Genomic DNA, 27,954 nt, shown 5'->3' with positions numbered 1-27,954 from the left:
AACTAAGGTACCCCTGGGATGCTAAACCAATCAATGTCAAGACACACAACTAAAGCCTCTCAGTACATTTATAATTGGTAGAGTTTCCTTTTGTCAAGAGAATTATAACGAGGATGCCAATTAGCATTTACTGAACTGCTGAAACAATTCAGAAATATTGTTATGTCAGATTTAGTGTGGAGTTGTCAAATGACACAACTTTCATTATCTCAGGACATGCACAGAGAATCTGGAAACATACATTCCGAAGCATGGTTAAATTGCTTGTATTAGCAGAGGAAAGGCTGTAGGTCAATGGTACAGCTATGCATATAAATGCTTAGTGCAGAACTGTGTACCCACATTTACAAAGGTCACTTTCTAGTGTCTCACACACACACATACACATTAAAGATCTTGGGTTAGGAAGAGTTTCTACATGCAAGGGCTTTAACCCAAATCAACGCCGCCGCCCCCACCCCCAGTGGTGGGTTTCAACAATTTTTACCATCAATTCTGTGGGTGTGACTTGGTGGGTGTGGCATGGCTTGGTGGGCGTAGCTTGGTGGACATGGCAGGGGAAGGATACTATAAAATCTCCATTCCCTCCCCACTCCAGGGGAAGGTTACTGCAATCCCCATTTCCTCCCGATCAGCTGGGACTTGGGAGGCAAAGAATAGATGGGGGCAGGGCCAGTCAGAATTTTTACTACCGGTTCTCTGAACTACTCAAAATGTCCGCTACCGGTTCTCCAGAACTGATCAGAACCTGCTGAAACCCACCTCTGCCCCCACCCTAGAAATCCCTGCCTACTACTGTGGATTCTTCCATATACAGTGTGTAGTACAAGTAATCCTCAATTTACAAAAGTTCATTTAGTGACTGTTAGAAGTTACAATGGCACTGAAAAAGTGACTTATAACCATTTTTCATACTTATGACCATTGCAGCAACCCCAAGATCATGTGATCAAAATTCAGATGCTTGGCAACTGCCTCATATTTATGAAGGTTGCAGTGTCCCAGGGTCATATGATCAACTTTTGCAACCTTCTGACAAGCAAAGTTAATGGGGAAGTTGGATTCATTTAACAACCATGTTACTAACTTAATAACTTCTGGGATTCACTTAACAACTGTGGCGAGAAAGGTCGTAAAATGGGGCAAAATTCTGTATGAATATATAGTATGTATGTATGTATTTTTAAATGAGGGAAACATTAAAAAAAATCAGGGCAAGCCGAAAGCCTGTTGGATACAAAGAAGAATTTTTACAACACATAGATAGTCATCAGCCCCTGGCCTAAAAATCTGATTTAAATAATTAGATTGGTACACTTGATCTTAGCTTTATCATATTTTGGTGTTTCGAGAGCCATAAGGGCCAGCTAGAGAAAATAAAATATAAAGGTCATTAAGTAAAATAAAATTTAAAAATGTAATAGCATCATACTTTATTTGAGTCCTACAGTATACTGTAATAATTTTCACAAATAGTTCTCTAGTTCTCTGACAAATAGGTCCTATACTATAATAGCTCTCATTTGCAAAGAATTGAAGGGCTTGGCAATATCCTTCAATCTTGAATTTTAAACTTGTTTAAACTTTCCAGCTGAATGGACTGGGCTTGCACATGTATCGAAAGTATAACTTCTAAGATTCCCAGCAACCTGAGCTGCAATCTGAGCATGTCTGGAAGGAGCAAAGTTAGGGAAGGTTATGAGGCACAAACCATGGCCATGAATATATCCATTCTTCTTTCAAACGTGGAGTCTCTAGAATGGCATTTTAAATATCAAAGTGCCTGAGGAACTTCCAGAGCCTGCCAGATTCTCTATTTTACCTGTTATACATTACTTGTCTTTTAAAGAAAACTATCATGTATTTTTAATTAATAAAAAATTAGCATATTTTAATACAAAAAACCCCAAAATTAAAAAAAAAATAACTGTGGGATTGGCAAAGACTATACTTCAACATTTTCTTTAGATGTTTGTCCAACTGCCGCAAAAAACAAAATAAAAATAATTGGGATGGTTGGGTGATATGGAGGGTGAGAGGCTTAAAATGGGTGACCAGGAACAACTTCAATATTTTACCAATTATTTTCCCATAACTCTCCATATCTAATATAGCTGCCATTTTGTGACAATAGCTATGATAATCTAACCACAGGAATTAAGACATCATCCAATTGCACAGTATTTATAACATTTAGATTCCTATACTGTACATACTTCAAATTGAATAGCATTATAATCTGTGAGCATCAGTTCTGGTGAATTATTTGAAAGATCAGAGCCTGCGACTGGCCCAAAGTAACAGAATCAGTTAAAAGTTTTGCTGCTGGTTCTGATTACAGTACATAAACATTTATCCTTATTTCATTATATGAACATTTGCAAAGGATTTATCAGAAATTTCATTTCTTGTGCATTTCTGGGTAACCAAGTAGCAAGTTTTACACATGGCTTCCATCAAAATGAGAATTTTATAGATGGAGAAGTATTATAATCCAAGTCCAAATAATATTTCATCAAGCATTTTGTTAGACCAGATGCTCACACAGATAATTCCCATTTGACATAAATGCATTTTTTGTGCAAATATTCCACGAAATATATTTCCTTCCATCCTAACTCAAATCTGTCTGTCTTTTGATATGGGAGATGAATTCTGTACCCCAGCAGCAAATATGAAAAAAGTGTTTCGCAAGCTAGTTAAAACTATTACTGCTGAGGATTTTACTATACATACACCTGTTTTTCAAGGATATTGTTTTAATCTTAAGATTCTTTCCAAGTCCTGCTCTTTCCAATAGAAGAAGTCATAAGTTAGCTCATCCATTACAATGAATGTGACTGTTGCAATATTTTTAGGATCAGACTCAATAATGATAATAAAGATTAGAGATTTAAATATATCTCTCTTTAATCATAACAGGCATTCTATATTCACTGAATATTTACAGATAGAAGCAAGGAAAATGGTGAGGGAGGCTCCTTATATATACAAAGGGCGGAGTCAAGGATGGGAGTGGTGAATTATGAATACATTAGGAAACAAAGAATAAGTTAACCCCCGATATCCCATATATACATTATTTACACATTAGGGAATAAGGCATTTACATCTGACAAATCCCCCTCTAAATGCCGGTTCGCTATACAACACCAATTACATTCAGATTCAGGACAATATAAGACATATAATTTTGAAGTTAAATATTTGTGCTGTTTAGAAGGTAAAGGCTTTGTTAATATGTCGGCTAATTGTTCAGAGGTATCACAATGCACTGCTTTGATAAATCCATCTTGAGACAATTGTCTCACATGTTTAAACTTTATATCTATATGCCTGGATCTTTGTCCAATGGCATCGGATCTGGATATTTCAATGGCTGCTTTATTATCTTCATGCATAACAAAAGGTAAAGCAGGTTTTTTCCAGACATCTGAAATCAAATCATTAAACCATACAAGGTTATTTGCAGCTTTGGATAAACAAACATATTCCGCTTCTGTGGTTGAAGTGGCTACCAGTTCTTGTTTACCAGTGTACCAGTAAACTGGACAGTTATTTAATAGAAAAATATAACCAGAAGTGCTCTTTCTGCATGATATATCTCCAGCCCAATCCGCATCTGCGTAACAAGTAAGTTTTGGTTTTGTTTGTATTTTTGTTGATATTTTGATTTTCTATTGTTCCTTTCTCACAAGATTTTGTATCTTTGCATTTATCTGGAAATATTTCATTAAGATGTAATTTAGACCAATTGGCTTGTTCATGGAACACAGCTGTTCTGGAGACTATAAATTTGTTATTATTATCAATGAATCTGTACCCTTTGGTGCCAGTTTCATATCCCATAAATCTTAATCTTCTGGATACGTTTTCTCCCTTTCTTCTCAACTGCTTAGGTATGTGTACGTCTGCAGTGACTCCAAATATGTGCATGTGTGCTAATTTGGGTTTCCTATTATACATCACCTCATATGGTGTTTTATTCACAATACTGGACCAGGTTCTATTTTGAGTGTAATTTGAATAATGTAAGGCTTCTGACCAAAATTGTTTGCCTAAACCAGCATCTTCTAATGTGCACCTAATCATGGTTTGTAGTGTGGAATTCTTTCTCTCTACAACCCCATTTTGGAATGCAGAAAATGGACTAGACGTGAAATGTAGCATTCCTCTATCCTTTAACCATTGGGAGAATTCTTTAGACATGAATTCACATCCCCTATCTGTCATAATTTGTTTTATTCTGATATTATGTTGTGTTTCTATGCGTTTGTAGAATTCCTTAAATTTCTGAAAGGTTTCATCCTTGTGTTTTAATGTGTAAACAAAACCATAGCGACTGTAGTCATCTACTATTGTTAGGAAGTAACGTTTTCTATAAGTGATTGATGGAGTTAATGGACCAACTAAGTCCATATGTACTAAGTCAAAAATTTTGTTAGTTGATCTGTTGGATTTTTTTGGTCTGGGACTAGTTTTTAGTTTAGTGGATTTACATACTGAGCATTCCAAATAATTTTCACAATTTTTTATTTTGACACCTTCTGCGTGTTCAGTCATTTTTTGTACTACAGGAAAACTTGCATGTCCTAACTTCCTATGTAAGATGTGGGCACACTCATCATGAATTGGTTTACCTATTCTTGGTTTCTTCTCTTTGTGTGTATTTGTGTGATCATGAGATATTTCACATTCATCATTGTCACTGTTACTAACATTTTCATCATCTGCTTCAATACAATCTTCCATATTTGAGTCAATGTTATGTAACCATCTTTCTTTTGTTACCAGATAGGGTAGGCCACCTTTAATCATCACAGTACCTACATTTGTTTTGTCCTTCTCTAAAGTTGCTTTCCCCTTTGAGAAAACTATATTGATATCAGAATCTCTACTTAGTTTTATGACGCTTAGTATGTTATGAGGTATCTCAGGAATTAACAATACCCCCTCTATTTTTCCTAGACCAGGCAATGTTATGTTTCCTCTGCCTAATACTTGAACCTTTTCTTGATTAGCTACCTTTATTACAAACTTATCTTCTGTAAAAGAAGACAGAATATTTTTGTTATTAGTGGTGTGATTGGTTGCTCCAGAATCGATAAGCCAATTATTGTTCTCATTTTGTTGTGTTTTATTGCTGTCTTGTTTATTTAGTCCATTCAGTGAACCAGATTTTCTCTCTTTTGAATTTTCTCTACCCCCTCTACTTTCTCTGTAATTTGGTGGGCTTCTATATTTATATCTATCTGTGGAAGACTGCCTATAATTGTATCTGCTTCTATATTCTGGCCTATGTCTCTCCTTTGATATTTTAGGACAGTCTCTTCTATTGTGTTCCCTGGACCCACAATTGTGGCATTTAAAAGTTTCATTGTATTTTTCTTGGAAAGCTACCTTCCTAAAAGATTTGTGTTCTGTGTGATTGCTAGAACGATTTTTTCTTGAATTGTCTTCAGCTATCAATTTGTTAGATAGACTCTCTATGGATAAATATCCTAGATTGATGGTGTCTAAGTGTGACATGAAACTATCCCATGATGAATCAAGTGAATTGATAATAACACTTTTCATTGTTTGATCTGAAATCACTTCCCCCCTCAGATGCAGCTCAGCTCTTATTTTGTTTAGAGATATCAAATGCTCACTTATGGAAACCCCTGGTTTTACTCTAGAAGAAAAGAAATCCTTAGACATTCTTGTAGTGGTAGCTACACTGTCGCTGTGAAACAGATTAAACATGCATTGAATTATTTCTGAAACTGTTAGGTTTGGTTTGATACTATGATACATTGCAGGAGATACGCTAGATATTATTAAGAAGAATGCTCTATGATGTAAACAATCTATTTTTAAAGTCCAAGGTCTTCTTGGAGGACTAGTGATAAAGAATAGTAAATTTTCTTTCATAAAGACAACCTGAAGCTGTTGATACCACTCTTGCAAATTAATGCCATCAACTCTAAGTTTTGGGAAGTCACTGGGTAAGTTTCCCACATTATTTTGTCCATTACTTACAACCTGAGGTAGTCCGTGATCTCGCAAGTGCAGGAAATTGCAAAACGGCATGGGGATGCTCGCAACGAGTCTGCGCGGTTCTCTGGCCAGTTCAAGTCTTTCCGGGCTGTCTACGTAGTTTCGCACATGCGCGTTACTCATTTCTTCTTTGGCATCGTCGTGGAAGGTTCTCTCTATTTCAGCTCGTTCGCTCTGCTCCTCTTCAGACGAGTCGGTCTCTGGCTCGGTTTTAGGAGTTCTGATGGCGGCGACTGTTCTTCTCTTTCTCTTGTGTGCGTTGATGTTTGATCCGGTCTGCGGCGTGGGGCGGAATCGGCATGGCTCTCTGGGCTCGGGCGTCGTCGCTCTCGAAGTCAGGATGGGAGCGTGTAGGTCTTGAGGTATCGGCTTTTTCTCTTGCTTCTTCGTTGGCGCTTTGGAAATTTTTAATTTTGGCCCAAATGCAGCAAAAAGCGTCTTCATTGCTGATTTTATTTGGGATTTGGTTAAATCGTCTTCGCTTTCTGATTCGGGTTCTTCTGGAGATTTCGAATCTTCCTTTTCACTTTCGTTGTCGGATAACGTTTTTCGCGCCAGAAATTTTGAACTGAGCATTTTGATTGGCTCAGCTTCGCTCCCTTTGGAGGCTTGTTGAAACCAAGATGGCTGCCATTCAAAATTTCGCGCGGTATCACATCTTTTCTTTTTCATAATGACTTTCTCTGTAGTCATATCACTCACAGTTTTTTGGTCTTTGGGTTTCTCTTTGACGATGTTTCTCTCTCTCGCTGCTCCGCTGTTTTTCAGCATTTCTTGGAGATTCGCGATGAGACTTTCATCATTCTTCTGGCTTTTTAATAGCTTTAATATTTCTGACCTGAGTTCGTTATTTTCTATTTCGATTTCCTCCTGGTCATTATTTTCATTTATTAGTTCTTCTTCTTCTGTGGTGTACTCTTCGGATTCTCTCGAAATCGCGTTTGTGGATTCGTTGATTATTTCTTGTTCAGTTTCTATTTCTTTGCTGTAGGCCCTGGTGTTGGGCCTATCTTTCTTAGACATTTTTAATTATTTATTGAGTCAATTAACCATCCTCTGCTACCAGTGTGTTGCAATATTTTTAGGATCAGACTCAATAATGATAATAAAGATTAGAGATTTAAATATATCTCTCTTTAATCATAACAGGCATTCTATATTCACTGAATATTTACAGATAGAAGCAAGGAAAATGGTGAGGGAGGCTCCTTATATATACAAAGGGCGGAGTCAAGGATGGGAGTGGTGAATTATGAATACATTAGGAAACAAAGAATAAGTTAACCCCCGATATCCCATATATACATTATTTACACATTAGGGAATAAGGCATTTACATCTGACAGTGACACCCATTCTTCCTACTAGGTCAGGGATTCCCAACCTGATGTCCCCGAACCCCCAGGGGGTGCAAGATGGAATTTAGGGGTGTGACAAAAAATGGCTTGTTTCCCTTAGTGATAAGTCGCAACTCACAATTACTATGTTTGTAGGCGGTGTGAACATTAATTACATTTACTAGGGATTGAAATGTATCTGTAAAAAAAACAGATAAGGTATATGCTCATTTTCTTTTCCAAATTAACTCTCTATCTAAAACTAGGATATTCTGGAAAGGTTTATGTGCAACTTTTTCTGAGAAAAATACAAAAATGGTTGTATTCGTCCTTGGATGTGATTTGAAAGTACATAATCCTATGAAATTCTTCTATAGAATTGTGGGAATTCATATATGACCCAAGTACATAGCATAACCATCTAGGCCCCTCTATTGATGTTAGGAGAGTTTAATAATGTATAACCATTAAGGTTCTTTCCCCCTTTTTATCCCAGGAGGCAGTTCTAAGTTATCATTTGAGCAGCTTGGATGAATGTTTTAAGTACACCCTAAAAAATTGTTTATTTCTGTTGTTTTCTAAAGAAACTTCTTGCTTTAGCTGCAGTTGTCAAAGGATTGTAGGAAGTTTCTGACAGGGAAGCAGTGAGTTCTTTTGTTCTTATGTTTAATTAACAATTTTGAAAAACAAATTCTGTGTGTGTCTCTGTGTGTGTGTGTGTGGCAAATGTCCTTTTATTTTTTTCCCATGGAATGAGAGTCACATCCTCCAATTCACGTCTGTTCTGCAGATATCATATTTTACAAGATAAAACCACATTATTCTGTATCTGTGAAAATGAGAGAGATAACACGTTCATTGTTTTTATATGACAATGAGGAGGAATGTGATTCTGATACATGGATTCCTCAGAGTCTGCATTTCCCAGAAATTAAATATTCAAAGAGATTTTTCAATTTTTTCCATTTTATTTTCCATCATTTTGTGATTCTAGTTTATTTATTTATTAATCTTGAATTCTTTAGAGCAGAGTTTGCGGCGTCATGCTGTCGTCATGTGATGTATGGTGACTTTTCCCCCCTTTGCTAAACTGAGGTGGGTGTGGCCAGAGCATGACGCATCCAGCCTGCAGGCCGCAAGTTTGACACCCCTGCTTTAGAGAGTCTTCTGCTTTGGAATACAAATTTAGCATGTTTTTCTAAGGGGAAGGGGATTTTTTTCCAATATGCACGATTATTCCTTCCTCATAAAATATTGGATTATTTCTTTTTGCAAAACATTGCAAAACAGCGAAAAACATTGAAGCAGTGACATTGGAGAGAAAAGGATAACTTAGCTCCCAGAAAGTGAGAAGACTCATTCTGATGAGCCATTTTTATTCTCTTTGGAATCTCTCTTTCTCTCTCCCTCTGCAGGTGGAATTGGCTGCCTTGAGCGTGACAGAGGACAAGCACGGCAATGTCTTGATGTCGTGGAGATCTATAACCCTGATGGGAACTATTGGCGAGAAGGACCACCTATGCCTTACCCTCTTCTTTCCCTAAGAACCAACTCTACATGTGCTGGTGCTGTGGAAGGAAAACTCTATGTCTGCGGAGGATTTCGTGGAACAGGTCTGGAGAAATCCAAAGACAATGTTGTTATGTTTGCAATGTGCTTCAAAAATCACTGTAAATATCACTATCCTAACTTAAATTGCATCCCATCCCTATTTGAATTTTTCTATCTATCTATCTATCTATCTATCTATCTATCTATCTATCTATCTCTCTCTCTATCTATCTATCTATCTATCTATCTATCTATCTATCTATCTATCTGCCCTGTTTCCCCCAAAATAAGACATCCCCTGATAATAAGCCCAATCGGGCTCTTGAGCGCATGGCAATAAAGGCCAAGCGCTTATTTCAGGGTTATCTATCAGGGGTATCTATCTATCTATCTATCTATCTATCATCATTTTGACAAAAAACTTAGTTTTATAGGACCTCTACCTCTACTTGTCCTATGTGATAGTAACTGGGAATATCTCAAATTTATATCAGTTTGCTGAAAAAGTTCAAAGTCTCATACATTTCTGGAAATAGATCCTTATAATCATATAGCAATTATGATTAAACAACTTTGACCATGATATAAATTCTTCGGTATGCTTATTGTCTGCAGTCCCTTTAATTTACTATCTACATTTACAATTCCACTTTTCCTTCAGAGAGTTTTTTGCATTGTATATGGTTTTCTTTCCCCCGCCCCTTAATTTTATCATCAGAACAATGTCATAGGTTAGACTAACATTATGGAAAAAGTTAACTAAAAAGCTTTATGTGGGGGTTAGGGATATCGCCAATATCAGTGCTACCTTATAATCTGTATACCAATTGCCAGGCACAAGCCACAAGATCATGTGCTGAGTTGAAGCTAGCTACTTTATTATAATCTTCCTATAATACAGGAATCTTCCCTGACTGCTTGTTTTTTCTTGGAAACAGATAGATAATACTCCATGAAGCTTGGGTGGGTGGAGGGATGACTCACTTCTGAATCTCTTGCAAAGATTCAGAATCTTTGTAAAGAATCTCTACACAAATTTTCAAGGCTAATTCCTTGCTTGAGTCCTCCTCCCTTCCTGGTTGGGTATTTCCCAACTTCAATTTTCTTTATCACTATACTACAAATAACAGTTTTCTTTGCATATATGTATAAACAACTGCAGAATTGGATGTAAATTTGCTCATGAAATAGGACAGCATTCATGTTTTCAGAGATAGGACAACATTATGTCAGGGAATTGCGCAGCCGGTGTCCAAATGGAGTCAGAGACACTGATACAAACTTGTAGTGTTATATAAATAAATATATTTTACATTTATATTTACAGCAAACAAGATAGTCAGGCACATCACTACATCATGAGGTAAATCGTCAGGTAAATCACAGAACACCATACAGAGCACACAGAAGAAAAAGGTGGGGGAAAAGGAAACTCCCGCTTCTCATCCAGCAACCAATCATAATGTAGATTGCTTCATGCAGGAGCCCACACTCTCCAACCAATCAACTACAACTGTGTGATTTGACCCATTATACACTTTATTTTTCCAGCTATTATGTTAAATATCTTAACACGTTAATGATCACTTAAGGGCAATATATTCCTGTTTCTGTAAATCTTAGTCCATAGTCCTCCACAGAAAGCTTTTCCCATCAAACAACAAACAATATGGAGCAATCAGCCCACTATTTTGCATTTTCAGAGTCACAGCAGCAACAATAGAACCAATTATTGTCCTTACTTTCCTAAAGCAGCAGTATATTTGTATTTGATGCTTACTTTAAAAAAATCGAGCAGTTTCAGGTGTTAGTGTCAACATTATAGTTCTAGATATTTGGGGTATGGACCATGTTATTGATACATGTTCATTTATAATGACAATTGATATCAGAAAAAGGCAGTCAAGAAGAGGTTTCAAACAGCCAAGATGGCAGCCAATCAAAGCTTAGTACCTGAAGTCCATGGAGAAAAAGGAGAGTGACTATTTATTTATTTATTTATTTATTTATTTATTTATTTATTTATTTTATTTCTATACCACCCTTCTCCCGAAGGATTCAGGGCGGTGTACAGCCTAATTAAAAACACAAAGACAGACAATATTTAAAAATAATTAAAATTATTAAATAGTAGTCCCAATTTATAAAACCCTGAATTTAAAAACCCAATTTAAAACCAATTAAAATCTTTATATTGATAGCCTGGCGGAACAACATGGTTTTGAGGGCACAGCGAAATACACGGAGATCAGAGATTTTGCGAATTTCTGGGGGGAGTTCATTCCAAAGGGCAGGGGCTCCCACAGAGAAGGCCCTCCCCCTGGGTGTCGCCAGCTGACATAATTTGGCCGATGGCACCCTGAGGAGACCCTCTCTGTGGGAGCGGACTGGCCGGTGGGAGGCTACTGGTGGCAGAAGACGGTCTCGAAGGTACCCAGGTCCAATGCCATGGAGCGCTTTAAAGGTGGTAACCAACACCTTGAATCGCACCCGGAAGACCACTGGGAGCCAGTGCAGCTCGCGCAGGAGGGGTGTCATAACCACCCGAGCGGCCGCATTCTGGACCAGCTGGAGCCTCCGGGTGCTTTTCAAGGGGAGCCCCCGACTGGAGGACAAAGTCCAGACTTTGATCATGTGACTGCCATATCAACTTTTTTGACATGCCCTTAATGGAAATCTCTGGAAGGTAAATTGTCTTGCACCAACAAGTTTCAGGTTAGGTTAGATGATTTGGTCACAAACGCTTTAAATTTTACATATTTTCTTCAGCAATGATTCCTGCTATCCTATATGTCATCTGAATTTCACATCATTTAGACATTTATTGTACAGTCCTGGATTAATGTTGTGTCCAAACTGGCTACTTCGACAGGCTAGTGTTTTTGTCTTCCCACCAAACTTTCCCACTGTTCCTGAGAAATTACCCAGTGTCCAACAACAAAAATCGGTGCTCCAGCCAGTATTCTGTTCTTACTGTTCTTGTTGCTGCATTTGGTTTTTTCTTAGCGAGGGGTGAAAAAGGATTATAGTGCATTAGAGCAAAAATGCTACCTCCAAAACCCCGTGAGCAAGATGAAGAATGGGATTAAAGCACAGTAATGCCTTCCTTCACTACAGGGCACGATCTAAGGATCTGAGAGACAGACAAAGTAAGAGATTCCCTGTGGAAAACTATCTGCCTCACAGCCCTACAACAAGAATCACAATATTGTTTTTGTGACATTGACTGTGCACCAAAACTTAGTTGCTATAGATATATGCTGCACATTCCAAAAGATTGGTCATCTGAAACATATTGACTCTTTTCTTTCTTGTTTTCTCCATCAGCGTTTGATTTTATTTAAATCTGTGATACCAGCATAAAAGTATTGCAATCTGTTGCGCTTAATGTACACAGTGCAGTAATAAATTGACTAGTATCTGAATTAGTGCTGGATGCGTCTGAGGACCACAATATTTGCATGAACGTACAAGATTCATTAAGTGTTTGCACTTAATGAGGTTGAGAGCATCATAGTGATTTAGGGATGTGGCCCATAGCTCAGATTGGCATAACTCAAATGTGTGCAAAGGGCCTGTTTTCCAGTTTTCCTCTGGAAAAAAGAATACTTTAAAGTAAGAAAATAAACTCTCCAAATGTACTACTGAAAGTTATTGAAGGAACTCTTGAATTCCTTATTGATTTCTCCATTCTGCAGTCAGCTTTCACTTCTAAACCCATCTTTTCATTTCTGGAATATCTCCTTTGAAGGACATCCTTCATGAAAACATTCCTTCAGTCTGTAAATTACATGTTGTTCTTGGAAAATTTGTAGATTATAAATACATAGCTATCACAAATGTCCATAGGATTTCAGTACATCTAAAATCAGTGGTTTGCTGGGGGAAAATGCAGAGCTATTACAATTTCCCATTCCTTTTCTTCGCCTACTCACCTATGTTCTAAATGATCACTAGAAGTCTTATTAGTAAACAATATTGCACTATTACAGTAGATAGTTTTCAACCCCTTTCCAACTCTGGGAAGATAGTGAAGGTGATTCCAAAGTAGAAAAGTTACTTACTTCGTTTATATGCTGCACATTCCAAAAGATTGGTCATCTGAAACATATTGACTCTTTTCTTTCTTGTTTTCTCCATCAGCGTTTGATTTTATTTAAATCTGTGATACCAGCATAAAAGTATTGCAATCTGTTGCGCTTAATGTACACAGTGCAGTAATAAATTGACTAGTATCTGAATTAGTGCTGGATGCGTCTGAGGACCACAATATTTGCATGAACGTACAAGATTCATTAAGTGTTTGCACTGCAGAGTCACCAAAACAGGGCCAAAGTCCTTGACTGTTGCTTCCCAGTTTATTTAGTTAGAGTTTAATAAAACAGCCTACAATTCAAAGTAATTTACAACTGATGAGATTAAAATCAAATTCAGAAAAGATCTTAATACACATCATAAGATATATTAATAGAGCAGACTTGACTCAACAGTCAACTATTGCAGGGCAGACTAAATAAAAACATTTTGCCTGCCAGGAATGCTAGATAGCAGAGAGGGAAATAGTTTTGAGTCCTCTTGGCTGTTAGCTCCAAACTGCGAAAGGATGTTTCAAAAAGTCACGGGACCTTTTTTTCAAATTTCCTCAAATATTCCTTCAGTGCTGATAAGATCAAGATCCAGACAATTATACAGCCTGGAAAAGCTGGCTTCTCAAATAAGAATCCCAAATAGTATGAGGATATATATAGAACCAGGATTCTGAATCATGTATTTTAACAGATCAGTAGCCACTGGAATTATTTTGACAAAGAGATCATGTGATTTCTATAATTACTCCTGATTGCTAGACTGACTTGGCCACCAACATTCTGGGGCAGCCGAAGTGTCTAAATCCAAAATCAGTTTACTGAGAACATGTTAAAACATTCCAAGCATGTGTCAGTATGATTAAAATGACTATTTCCATTAAGAGGCATATGTAATGTACCAGCAAGGCAAAAACATTCCTGCTCCCTGCTGAGATATGCTCACGGATGGATTCAGAAGAGCCGTAACTGGCAAGTTGAGAGATGGTGTAACCCATTCAGCACAGACCGAATTCATTTCCTACTCTGCCTTTGGGCTATTCAGAAATACATTAATTTATTTGCCTGTGTGTCTGCTTTAGAGGAGGATTGTCCTGGACTGCACACATGGAGAACTGCATGAAAATATAATCCATTATTTGAGATAGAATCATAGAGTTGGAAGATATCTTGAATAACATCTAGCCCAATCTTCCTGAGCAGCACAGGATCCAGTAAACATCTCTGACAGCTGCCAATCCAGTCTGTGATTAAATACCTCTAGAAAAGAGAATTCACTATTTCATGTGCTAGTCCATTCCGCACGGCTTGCACAATCAGGCAATTCCTCCAGATTTCTAATCTGAAGTTGCTTCCTCATAATTTTAACAATTGGTTCTGGTCCAGTCCCCTGGCAATGTAGAATAAGTCCATTTCTTCTCCTGGGACAACCCTTCAGATTTTTGTTGACTGCTATTATATCTCCCCTCAGGTTTTTTTTTCCTGTAGGCTAAACATACCCTAATCCTTTAACTGTCCTTCACATGGCTTCGTTTCCAGATTCCTTACAATCTTGGTAGCACTTCTCTGAACTTGTTCCAATTTGCTACTGTTGTACTAGAACTCTGGGGCTCAGATCTGGACCCAGTACTCCAAATGGGATCTCCCTGGGACAGAGTATCGTGAAACAATTATATCCCATAATCTGGATTCAATGTATCTATTAATGTGCCCCAAAAAAGCACTTGACTTTTTAGCAGCTGCATCACACTGTTAGGACATGTGGCTGACAAGTATATTCCGATCCCTACTGCCAAGCCAGATCTCCCCCATCCTATACAAATACCTTATAGGTTTCCTATCCAATACAGTACTGAATATTTTTTCCTCTACATTAAATGTTATTCATTTTAGCTCAAGCTTCCCTATATCCTTTTGAATCTTCTATTATCTAACATTTTATCCAGCCTCCTAGCTTTATGTTATCTGAAGATTATCTAAAAATTCCCTTAACTCCCTCCTCCAATCATTGATTTAAAAAAAATGTTGAATAGTTCAAGGAACAAGAAGGAGCCTTCTGTAACTCTACTCAATATTTGCCTCTAAGCTAAAGTAGAGCCGTTAATGAGCACTCTTTACATGTACTTTTTCAGCCCATTGTAAGTCTAACTGACATACTTTACCATTTTATTAGGGAGAATACCATGAAAAGCTCTGTCAAAAAATTTTTGAAGTCCGGGTATGCTATCTTTACAGCATTCCCCTGACCTGCTGAGCTAAATACTATTACAAAAGAAGAAGATCAGCTTAGTATGGCATCGTTTGTATGTGACAAATCCACACTGGGTCCTGTCAATTGTAACATGCCTATCCAAGTACTCACAAACATGCTGCTTGATAATCTGTTCAAGGACATTACCCAGTATATATGTCAAGCTGAGAGACCTAACGTTTTCCCAGTCTTCCTCCTTCCCCTTTTTGAACATTTGCTCTCCTTAGTCTTCTGGAGCATCATTGATTTTCTAACCTGTGGCACATATCTTCTTAGTAGATACTGAAGATGCTGAATTCTTTACATGCAACAAAAGCAGAGTTGCTAGGAAAAAAAAGACTTGTCTAAAATCTTTAGCATTCTTTAAATGTTCTTTAGAAGAATGGCAACAGATAAACCTGACACCAGAAGGGACAGCCATGCCCAAAGTCACCCTGAAATGGACAAGACACCCTTCTGTGATCTTTTCCTGGCCCCTTGTCTCGTCTCCAACCTGGTCACCTCTTTGCTTTAAATAAGAGAAAAGCATAATCAATTTTATACCTCTTTCAGCTATTGATGAAACTTTTGCTGAAGAGGAGAAGCACTACATTTAACTCTGGGGAAATTAAGGACTACTTAAGTATCTTTCATGGACTGGAGGTGAGATAAGCCAATGTCATGGAAACATGGCTAAAAAAAATATGGGCACATTTGTGTTGTGATTTGGTGCAAATCAGGAAAGATTGTAGATGAAATCAAATCCTCCAATAATTTTGCAATTAAAAAAAGCTATTAGTTCTTCCATCATAAACAACTCCATCTTTTTGCTCTGAGGTGTAAAAAAAGCTAGCCTAGGGAGTTATAGACATTATAGATTCTGTGATTCTAGTTCTTTCAGTCACTCCTTAGATGGGGGGTGTCAAACTCGCGTCATCATGGTGGCATTACATGACGCATCGCAACTCCCACCCCCCCGCTAACCCAAGTGTGGACGCATCTGGCCCGCAGGCCATGAATTTGACATCCCTGCCTTAGATGAAGTAGATTTTAGTTCAGGTTTAGTTCCTGGATAAAGTATATTTATTCATTCTTACTGTGCCACATATTCTTTGCAACACCTCTGACAAATCCTAGTTGACATCTGATTGACTGCCTCTGCCTGCGCTGAATCAGGCAACAGAACAAACATACTAACCTGTCAATAACAACAAACAATATCAGTATTGTTTCCAGTTATTGGGCTTCTGTAATTGTCTTGTTGCTGTGGTGATAGGTGGCAATTCATTCCATAAATGTCATGCAGGAATAAATGTTACCCATTAGCATGACAACAATACAACTCTAGTAGCCCATTAGATCCAAAAAGGGCAATGCAGAAACAGTGTAGTTATTATACCCCAGAGGCAACTCCCCCATCAAAGACAGAAGGTAAGGAAAGGAAGCCATAAAAACACAATCTAAACTTATACAATTGTTTTCATTGCCAGACTCAGAAAAACAAACTAACAATAGTTACAGATTAAATCTCTAATTTCCATCAGGATTCCATCAGAGTCATCATCCTCTTAAAATCAGGTACTTGCTTCTAGCTCAGCTCTCAATCTAAGACCAACAAAGAATTTAATATACCAACAAACCTCTTTACCTTATTACTCCTTTATAGACAGAAGGACTTTCAAAATTTACTGGAAAATATCCTTCAACTATATCAACAGACAGAGGAAATGAATATTTTCAGAACATTAATGAAAACTAGGAAGCTTCAGCACATTATCCAATGGAGATATATACAGTTGGAAATCTGTATTAGCAGGAAATATTTTCTGCTTTGCCTGTAAGCTTTCATTTATCCATGGATATGCAAAGTATTTTTTTTCAGACTGGAATAAATATGAACAAAATGTCAAGAAGCATGAAAAAAGAAAATACCCAACACCAAAAGAGCATGACTTTTTACAGAAGAATGATGCATGTACAGTACAATAAATGAATGTACTGAGAGCCAGAAATCAAATACTGGAAAGATGTATTGAAGCATATTATTGCCATTTTAAATTTTGTTGCAGAAACATAGTGAACAGTGAAAGCCAGACAGCAAGCATTCTCTGGTGATTACCAGATCATCTCCATTGGAACACTGGACTGGATTGCTCAGTTTAATCCTTTCCTTGAGTAGCACCTGAAAGAATATGGAGATAAAGGAAAGGGCCAAGTTTCATATTGTTTTTTCACAGTTCTATAATGAACCAATTAAACCTGTGGCAAATGAAGTTGGTATGAAAATCACTTAAAAGCTTAAAGAAGCAAAGCATTTTTCTTTTCATTGTTCAATTTACACCAGCTTTTTTCCACTTTTTTGCTACTACCCCAGTGGAGGTTTTGGTGATTTTTTTGTTTTGTTTTGTGCCTCTTGACTGGCATATGAGAAAGGATGGTGTGAAATTGTCATCAAAATTTTCCAAAACTATGAACTTGACATCAAGAATTGCACAGATTTAAATTTAAATTAATTTTATTATTCCCTTTAGCCAGCAAATAACTACAAGGATTCTCTCTGAGCAGTTTCAGAGTTGCAAATTCACATTAAAAGAATGAACAATGGAACTGTTTGCGGGTTTTTTGCTGGCTATTCTTTGAACCTGTCTGGACAAAATAATGTGAACAATAGCAATTAAATTGTGCCAGTTATTTTAAATTTTATATATTTGACCTAATTTTCTATTCATCATCTACCCACAGTATTGCAAAAGAATATTGGACACTGGTTCAAAAATCCCAAAGGTCATTTTTAAAACCTTTGAAAACAAGATTTATACTTATTTATATTTATATAAATTATTTATACTTATTTATACTTATTCCTGTTATCTCGTACATGTTTGATAAAAGAAAGAAAGAAAGAGAAAGAAAGAAAAGAAAAGAAAAGAAAAGAAAGATGGCCCGGTAGAGAAAATGGCATACAAGCAATGTGAAAGACTAAATTAAAATGAAGACTAATTCTAAAGTGAAAGAGTTGGTAAAAAGCAAATATTTTGCTGGTGAAAGAAAATAACATTTCTGCTTATACTGAAGTCGAGAATTTATTTGGCAGCCTGCTAAACCTTGAACTGGTCTCTCAAAGTCTGAATTGTCTGGAGAAAGGTCTGATGAGCTTACCCAAAAAAACTTCATATTTTCTTCCTTCCCTCCAAATTAAAATTTTGTATTGGCTTCTTAGCTAAAACCGCACACAATATTTTGAGGAAAATTTTTCAAAAGGAACTGGTTGCAAATGATATTGTTGCTTCCTGTCTTAATCCAGTTTTGCCCATTTCAAATTCTGGAAGGGTTTTCTCCAATCTAATCCTGATAAAAACATAAATTACATTTTACAATACTGCAATCAGGAAAGACTTTTATTATTCATTTCTGAAGTAGAAGGACAACTTCTTTAGTAAGAAATGTTGTCTGATGGTCCCATGTCAGAATTACTTCTGAAGTCCATTTCAGAAAGGAAGATATGACTTCTTAAATAACTCCCTAAAGCAAAATTGGGGCAATATAGTTAGAGAGATTTGAGACCCAGTTGACGCTAAGCATGAAGCTGTTCCTGGAACTCAAGCGGCTGCAATCATGAAGTTTTGTCCTTAATTTACTTCTTAATATTCCTCCCTTCAAGCTAATCATAATGAGCATCAAGAGAGCTCATTATAAAGAGCTAACCTCCTTTGCCAATCTGCTGATAACCAGGCAAGGCTTCCCCCATCAAAGCAGTCAGGCAACAATTTGCCTCTTAAGTGTGCTGATTCTGCTAATATTGGGTTAATGATAACATTAATGCAAGATGAAATTCTCCCCATTTCCTTATTCATCTTACTTCCCAATTACAGCCTGGTATCACAAGTACTGATCTTCTCCAGTTGATAGTAATCTTGTTCACCCATGAAAATTTCAGCAATCCTGTTTTGTATTTGCATCTTTGTGTCAATCTACTTTGCAGTATGCGGTCTTATTACCCTGAGAAGCAGTTTTCTTAAAATGAACTTCCAGAACTATGTATAAGTAAGCAAGTGTCACCTGTGGTTTTCCTATAGGCTGTGTTATTAAGCTTTTGGCATGAATCTACTGATAAGTCAAATGTTGTTGATTGGCAGTATACAGGTATTATAGATGCCTTTTCCTATCAAACTAAACCAGGGGTGAAATCCAAAATTTTTCCCTACCGGTTCTGTGGGTGTGGCTTGGTGGACATGGCAGGGGAAGGATACTGCAAAATCCCCATTCCCTCCCCACTCCTGGGGGAAAGATATTGCAAAATCTCCATTCCCACCCCACTCTGGGGCCAACCAGAGGTGGTATTTGCCAGTTCTCCGAACTACTCTAAATTTCTGCTACTGGTTCTCCAGAACCTGTTAGAACCTGCTGGATTTCACCCCTGAACTAAACCGTAAAGAGACCTTGTTGAGTATGGTGGCTTACTTCAAGCTATACATTTAGCATTTATCTCTGTAGGAAATAAAAAGCACTAGCTTTAGATGTGGAATCAGCATAACTACCGTAGGTGGAATACTTGTGACACTAAATTTTTCAGAGTGATAAAACAAAAAAGGACTGTGAAGATCTCCAGAGGGACCTCTGCACATTAGGAGAGTGACCATCAAATGGTGAATATCATTCAATATGAGCAAGTGTAAAAGTAAAGTGATGCATATTGGTGCCAAAACTTGAAATTACTCATATACAGGTGAAACTCGAAATATTAGAATATCGTGCAAAAGTTCATTTATTTCAGTAATGCAACTTAAAAGGTAAAATTAATATATGAGATAGACTCATTACATGCAAAGTGAGATAATTCAAGCCTTGATTTGTCATAATTTTGATGATTATGGCTTACAGCTCATGAAAACCCCAAATTCACAATCTCAGAAAATTAGAATATTGTGAAAAGGTTCAATATTCTAGGCTCAAAGTGTCCCACTCTAATCAGCTAATTAAGCCATAACACCTGCAAAGGGTTCCTGAGCCTTTAAATGGTCTCTCAGTCTGGTTCAGTAGGAATCACAATCATGGGAAAGACTGCTGACCTGACAGTTGTGCAGAAAACCATCACTGACACCCTCCATAGGAGGGAAAGCCTCAAAAGGTAATTGCAAAAGAAGTTGGATTTTCCCAAAGTGCTGTATCAAAGCACATTAATAGAAAGTTATTTGGAAGGGAAAATTGTGAAAGAAAAAGGTGAACAAGCAGCAGGGATGACTGCAGCCTGGAGAGGATTGTCAGGAAAAGGCCATTCAAAAGTGTTGGGGACTTTCACAAGGAGTGGACTGAGGCTGGAGTCAGTGCATCAAGAGCCACCACACACAGACGGATCCTGGACATGGGCTTCAAATATCGTATTCCTCTTGTCAAGTTGCTCCTGAACAACAAACAACGTCAGAAGCGTCTTACCTGGGCTAAAGGCAAAAAGAACTGGTCTGTTGCTCAGTGGTCCAAAGTTCTCTTTTCTGATGAGAGCAACTTTTGCATCTCATTTGGAAACCAAGGACCCAGAATCTGGAGGAAGAATGGAGAGGCACACACTGCAAGATGTTTGAAGTCCAGTGTGAAGTTTCCACAGTCTGTGTTGATTTGGGGAGCCATGTCATCTACTGGTATTGGTCCACTGTGCTTCATTAAGTCCAGGGTCAATGCAGCCGTCTACCAGGAGATTTTGGAGCACTTCATGCTTCCTTCTGCAGACAAGCTTTATGGGGATGCTGACTTCATTTTCCAGCAGGACTTGGCACCTGCCCACACTGTCAAAAGTACCAAAACCTGGTTCGATGACCATGGGATTACTGTGCTTGATTGGCCAGCAAATTCGCCTGACCTGAACCCCAAAGAGAATCTATGGGGAATTGCCAAGAGAAAGATGAGAGACATGAGACCGAACAATGCAGAAGAGCTGAAGGCCGCTATTGAAGCATCCTGGTCTTCCATAACACCTCAGCAGTGCCACAGGCTGATAGCATCCATGTCACGCTGCATTGAGACAGTAATTGATGCAAAAGGGGCCCAAACCAAGTACTGAGTACATATGCATGCTTATACTTTTCAGAGGTCCGATATAGTTCTATGTACAATCCTTGTTTTATTGATTTTATGTAATATTCTAATTTTCTGAGATTGTGAATTTGGGGTTTTCATGAGCTGTAAGCCATAATCATCAAAATTTTGACAAATCAAGTGAACTATCTCGCTTTGCATGTAATGAGTCTATCTCATATAATAGTTTCACCTTTTAAGTTGCATTACTGAAATAAATGAACTTTTGCATGATATTCTAATTTTTTGAGTTTCACCTGTATAGTATATCTCTGAAAACCTGCATTTTATCTCACTAAGAGCTTTAACACTTGAAGCAAAACTTCCCCTGGGCAACTGTGTTCTGACCTAGGCTTCCTTAGAAAGTATACAGCACAATCTTAGTCCCGGCAAACTTCTTTTATTCAAATGGCTGTGAATTATTGTCATTCCCAGTCCGAAAGGCTTCTCAGTCTGTCTGGGGAGTATTTACAAATACTCACTTTATCTCCCTTGGAATGCTGCCAGAGAACTAATTGCCACACGCAAAGCAAGGCCAAACTTAGCACAGAGTCAAACAGAATTTTTTCCAGAGCTTTTACTGACCAGATGTACTAATTGCATCCTGCAAAAGCTCACGTCCCGTTCGCTTCTCTTTTATGTCTTATGGGAGAGGCCAATCATCTCCAAGCCTTACTCCCAAGTTGACCCTGTTTTCTTAATTGTTCCTGTCTTCTAGCAGCTCTGCGCATGTGCACACTGGGAACAGGCTCATGTTGTTCTTCTGCCTCACTGACGTCAGACTCCAGAGACTCCGGAGGCAGCAAAGAACTACCAGATGGTCTTGGCCCCCTCTCTGCCTCCAACTCAGAGCCCTCATCCAAGCCTTCCCCAGACTCCAGGATTGGCCCACGTTCCTCCCAAACCTCCTCACTGGCGGGCCACAACAAACTCTTATTCATTGAGAAACAAGGCAAAAGGGAATTGCTGCCCAAGATTTCCTGGGACTAAGTTCATTGAGTTTCAGAGTCAAAGCTGACACCTTGAATTTGGGAAACTTAAGGCAAAATCAGGGGGGGGGAACCCCAATACTATTTTCACAGGATTAGCTGAATGTAATCCCCATGGCAAACCCCACACAAAAGATGTGCTGTTAGATTCTGGATCTTGAATCACATGGCATATACACTGCATTCTGTGTGCATGTGAAATCCAGATGTTTTCTTCTTGTGGCACTCTTGAGTTTTAGACACCATTCTAGATAGTTTTTTGGTTACTGCAAACTCAATCAGTGTCCTCGCCAATTTCCTTTGTTACCATGACTGCTGAACTATTTAGCTTTTCAGGCTATCAAGAAAGGATATTCATTTAAAATTCTTATAAAGCTCAGGAATGTATTGTGGAGGATTATTAAAAGTATCTATGAGATGGAAAGGAAGGAGGAAAAGAAAGAAGTATCAGCAGATGGTTCTCAAATTCAATACCATCCACCTTAAGAGTGCCTCTTGGAAGGCACTCTGAGGATGGCAGATGATTTCTGCAGGTCATCTAAAAATTTGTCGGGAAATCAATGCACCCCATGTGACCTATATGGCAAGACAACTGTGGCAGAGGTCATATTTCTAGATCAAAGTTCCTTTTTCGTCTACTTTTTGTAAAACGAAACTCTCAGCTGGGGAAGAAATTAATTAATTGGGCTTCTAATTCTTTGAAGAGTTAGAATTCTAGCAGAAGTTGGCATGACTGAAATCTAGTGTTACTATAGTGTCGAAGTGAAAATATGTTCATTTGACATAGGAAGCCCTCATCCATATCTTATGCTTCTTCTGACAGTCCATAATACTCTTATAACAATATCAGTTCCCCTCCCTTTATTCTTACCCAAACACTCTCAATAAGAATTTTCATGCTCTGATTCCTGAATTTCTATATATTTTTTTCCTCTATATACAGCTTAACATGTGTACAGCTTACAGATAGGAGCCGTGGTAGCGCAGATAAGAGCCATGGTGGCACAGTGGTTAGAATGCAGTACTGCAAGCTAACGCACTGTTCACTCCAGGAGTTTGATCCTGACTGGTTCAAGGTTGACTCAGCCTTCCATCCTTCCGAGGTCGGTAAAATGAGGGCCCAGATTGTTGGGGGCAATGTGCTGACTTTGTAAATCGCTTAGTGGGGGCTGTAAAGCACTATGAAGTGGTATATAAGTCTAAGTGAAATTGCTATTAACACCCTTTCCCTTTCTCCTAAATCTGTTTTCTTAAAAATTAATCATTTAATTAATCATTTAATTAATTAAACATTTCCAAAACTATCACCCATATGATGATAGGATATCATATTTGTCCTCCCATGTTAGGACTTCAAATGCTCTTTGTTTGTTCTGGTAGCCTGTATCGGGGTATAAGCAGCAGCCAGAAGGTACAGCACAGTGCTAACTCTTTCTGAGCAGTATACAAGAACAACACCTACATACGTCTGAGCCAAATTATGGTTTCTTCTCAGCCTTCACTAACAGAGTTTTCTTAGCAGTGAGACTCCAGGGCAGAGGTGGGATTCAGCAGGTTCTGACCAGTTCTGGAGAACCGGTAGCGGAAATTTTGAGTAGTTCAGAGAACTGGTAGTAAAAATTCTGACTGGCTCCGCCCCCATCTATTCTCTGCCTCCCAAGTCCCAGCTGATCAGGAGGAAATGGGGATTTTGCAGTATCCCTCCCCTGGATTGGGGAGGGAATGGAGGTTTTACAGTATCCTTCCCCTGCCATGCCCACCAAGCCACACCATGCCCACCAAGCCACACCCACAGAAAAAATGGGTCAATCAGATGGGGAGATAAGACAAAATAATAAACCTCAAAGAGGAAGGGGGCTATTTGACTGGTCGTGTAGAAACAGAATATTTCAGCGGTTTAAAAACTAGAGCTAATCATTTTCAGTTATAATTTCCCATATAATTTCCCATTCCCTTCTCACAGACAATCTTTATAGTACAATTCTTTCAATGGCATACTTAAACATCATTATATCCAAGTGTTTTGGACAACCTGAGCTTTTTAAAAAAAATTGCTTTCTTTTCACCAGATAGGAATCTGAAAGCAGCCACCTAGCTCAGATATAAAACTTTTTAAAAAATTCAGATGTTTTAATCACCATTATTTCCTATTCATTTTAAATGAAAACAGCATTTAAATATATAAATATTTATATAAACCCTAAGCATAATATGCAGACAGTTGACTAGAATTAAGGAAACCTTGAAGGGTTGTTTTTTTTAAAAAAATCAAAATTATCTTTATTGAAAATTGCATCTTGCCATTTTAAAAAAATGGAGTAAGAAGAAGCAATCAGTATACAGAAGCACAGGGATGATTGTTAACTCTACCATATATAAAATGCAATTTTAAAACAAATAGAAAAACAGATTAAATATTTATTCTATACCCTAAAGCAATCTGTCAGCCTCTGCATGCAAAGGGCAATATGGTGTCAGGTAAACCACAGAAGTCACACAACATTAACAGCAAACCCCAGCCCGTTTTTATGGCTGAATGGCAAAAATAGGTGGAGGTTTATGAACGCCTTGCGATATTTAAAAGCGCGTCTTATGGAGAGCTCATTAGTAGCGCTGGATAGAATAGGCTGCAAAAATGGAAGAGCTTACAATAATGCCAGATACCAAAATGCCAGAGAGTTTTCTTCCCTGGGGCTAATACAGTTTCAGGGGAGATTATTTTCGCTAGAGTTGCAGCAAGACAAGAAACGATGTAATTTTTTAAAGAGGAAGCAACTTGCTTTGTGCCATTGTCTCAATGGCACAAAGCTAGTCTTCCGATTTAAAAGCAGACCCCCCACTAGCTTGGAGAAGATTCCAGGGCCTCCCTAAATGACCCACTTGGTTTCTGCTGCTGCTGCTGCTGCTTCCCGTGCCTCTCTCTTGGGCCCAAACAATCCAGAAAAAACAGGAAGAATCCTGCTCTCATTTTGGTCACTCAGGAATGGTAAGAGAAATGGGTTCCCCTTTTCATCTTTGCAGCCATCCTGTGATGTGGGTTAAGTTGAGAAACTGACACAAAGTCATTCAGCAAAGTCATTTGGGGAGGCCCTGAAATTTTCTCCAAAAACCCCCTAGAAAGCTAGTGGCTCTGCTTTTAAATTGGAAGACTACGATGGATTTAATAAGGATTTGAGCTCTCCCTGATCTTAATCTTGGCACTGAATCATTTGCTTTTATATTACAATTGTATGGTTCTTAAGGAGACTGGACTATATTGTAAAAGATGTAGGCTGGCTATGGTCTTCCAGAAGGATTTGGACTATAACATATAGCATTTCCAATAGTTGCCGCATTGGCCAGGTCTCCCATTCTCATTTTAGAGACAGAGTACACAGAAATGGAAAAAGCTAAACTGAGACATCTAGCCAATCTGTGGAGATTCTCAAACATCCAGGTCATGGCTGTCTCAAAGGTGCTTTTCAAAAGGCAACTGGACTTTGCATCCATGAAGCTTCTTCAGTTCTGACTGAATGATGGGGAATGGAAGGATTTATATTCTTTGCAGTCATTGGGTCGTTAGCACACTGAAGCTCTCTAAGAGTCATTGAGGACACTTGGGGTTTATCTGTACCTTCAGGACAATGGTGGGATTCAGCCTGTTCAGGCTGGTTCAGTAGTTAAATTGCTGACTGGTCCCGCCCCTTCCTGCCCCACCCCTTCCAGGAGTCCCCATATGCCCCATTTTGCCTCCCAGGTAAGTGCAGAGAGGCCTCCTAGGCCCAAAATGGGCTGCAGGGGGTACGGTATGACGCGACCCATTTTTGCTCCCAGGAGGCTTCAGGGAAGCCTCCTAAGCCCAAAATGCCCCCCGTGGCCCGTTTTTGCTCCCAGGGGAGTGCATGAGGCCAAGTGCTGCCTGTCACACCCCCTGGCCATGCCCACCATGGCTACGCCCACCCAGCTGGTCATTAGGGCACAGAACCAGTTGTTAAATTATTTGAATCCCACCACTACTTCAGGGTCACCTGAATCAGAATGCAAATGGGTGTGGAACCTTCTTGGAACTGCTGAAAGGACTGTATTCTAGACAGGAGATAGGTGGTGTCATATCCCTTCCCCTTTGTTGAGAGAGGGCTCTTAAATTTAAGAGCCAGTGATGGCCTCTTTTACTCCTCTTTCAAACCCCTCTTTCAATAATTACATCAAGGAAGCCCTCGGGATGTGTACTTATCCCAGCTGGGCCTTCATCAAGAAAAAGATCCAGCAGAAGCTCCTCCATAAAGGATAAAGAAGAAAACAACAAACCAAGCATGATTATCTCCATGATTTAAACCTTGAGAATGAAGCTGACAAGAAATTATCAATTTTGCTTACATAAAAACAGTTTTATGATACGAAGTTTTGTCAAAACTATGTCCAGACTGATAATGGAAGTGTGCGTCAATCAGGAGCCTAGTTCTTGAATTGGGACAAAACACAAAGGCAACTATATAGTTCAGTAAGATGTGAACAAGTTTTGGGTTATAGTTTTGTTCCTTCTCGCCCTACAGGCTCTCAAGATTCAATAAGAGTATTTAGAGATCCCACAGTGTGTGTAGAAAAAATGGAAAATTATCTATTTCTCTTAACAGTAAGAAACATTCAGCCTCAAGGTTTTCATTGGTTGGGGGGGAAACATTAAAAAGAAAAAGGAACAAATAGGGGAAATGAAAGCAACTTCTCATTTACAGCAAAGAACTTGATGTTTTGTAAAAGGTTTCAGAAAGCTCAAATCAACAATTCTTCCATTTCTCCATCTTTACAAGAAGAAAAAAAGGGATTCTGAACCAAAATTCTGTCTTGTTTGATGGTTCAGTTACTGCACAGTTTTACAGCCTTCATTAAAAGCCGCTTATTGTGAAGTCTTGGCTTTGATTTCGTAGGCTTGCTTGAATGGAACTGCTTCTTCTTCTACATTCATTACTTGTTCCAAACAGGGAAACTTACAAGAGAGGAATTAAACTGCTGTTTGCTTTAAAGCATTTCCTGAAGCCTGGAGGGCGTTTTCTTATTTGCCCTAAAAACATGCATAGCCTCTATTGTTTCCTTGCTGTTATTTCTGGACAGAAATTTGAAAATAAATTGAATAGATATGTTTAACAATGTAAATTCTAAAATTACATTTGAAGTGAATTTAAAGTAATGTAGCCCCATGTATGAAAGAGCCTTTAACAATAAAATAAAAATTGTAAGATGATCAGAACATTTAAATGCCATCATAATGAAGCCAAATAACTTTTTCGACTCTGCACCAAGTCTAATACTAATATTCTCATTGCTTCAGTTCTGTGTGATTTGCTGCTTTCTACAAAGTTATTAATCTTAGCCGCAGTCACACTTTTTTTTTTCATGTTCTCATTTCTTGAAGTTCTTCTCCTAAAAGAAACAATTTAATTACAGTGTACAAAGCTGAACAACCTACTGTGGAAAAACAGTTGAAAAGATACAAAAATATAGTCAGAATGACAAGACAACCACATTCAGAGGGAATCTTTCTTGAGAAACATGAACTAGATTCTTCTTGTGGTATAGTTAAGGAACTCAGGAATTTTACATGTAGTAAATATAACATCATATTTGTTTCATTACTATACATATGACTAATGTTAGATGATGACTTAACTTGCAAACAA

The 27,954-nt window shown here is 38.2% G+C and overlaps 2 protein-coding genes across 4 annotated transcripts in view; one reads left to right on the top strand and one right to left on the bottom strand.

Annotated features, from left to right (window-relative positions):
• Window positions 1-13,097, bottom strand: part of MGLL (monoglyceride lipase) — a 191,618-nt gene extending 178,521 nt beyond the window's left edge. The window contains exon 1 of the mRNA XM_034431512.3: window positions 12,992-13,097. Within this exon, the coding sequence (XP_034287403.2) occupies window positions 12,992-13,067 (76 nt within the window). The 5' untranslated portion in view covers window positions 13,068-13,097. The remainder of the gene's footprint in view (window positions 1-12,991) is intronic.
• Window positions 1-27,954, top strand: part of KBTBD12 (kelch repeat and BTB domain containing 12) — a 96,909-nt gene that overhangs the window by 64,014 nt on the left and 4,941 nt on the right. For all 3 annotated transcript variants that reach the window (XM_034431510.3, XM_034431509.3, XM_034431508.3), the window contains one exon: window positions 8,792-8,989. In XM_034431510.3, the coding sequence (XP_034287401.1) occupies window positions 8,792-8,989 (198 nt within the window). The remainder of the gene's footprint in view (window positions 1-8,791; window positions 8,990-27,954) is intronic.

Source organism: Pantherophis guttatus, chromosome 2, assembly GCF_059756535.1.
Source record: "Pantherophis guttatus breed Tessera chromosome 2, ASM5975653v1, whole genome shotgun sequence".
Lineage (NCBI taxonomy): Eukaryota > Metazoa > Chordata > Lepidosauria > Squamata > Colubridae > Pantherophis > Pantherophis guttatus.
This window is presented reverse-complemented; position numbering and strand designations above follow the sequence as displayed.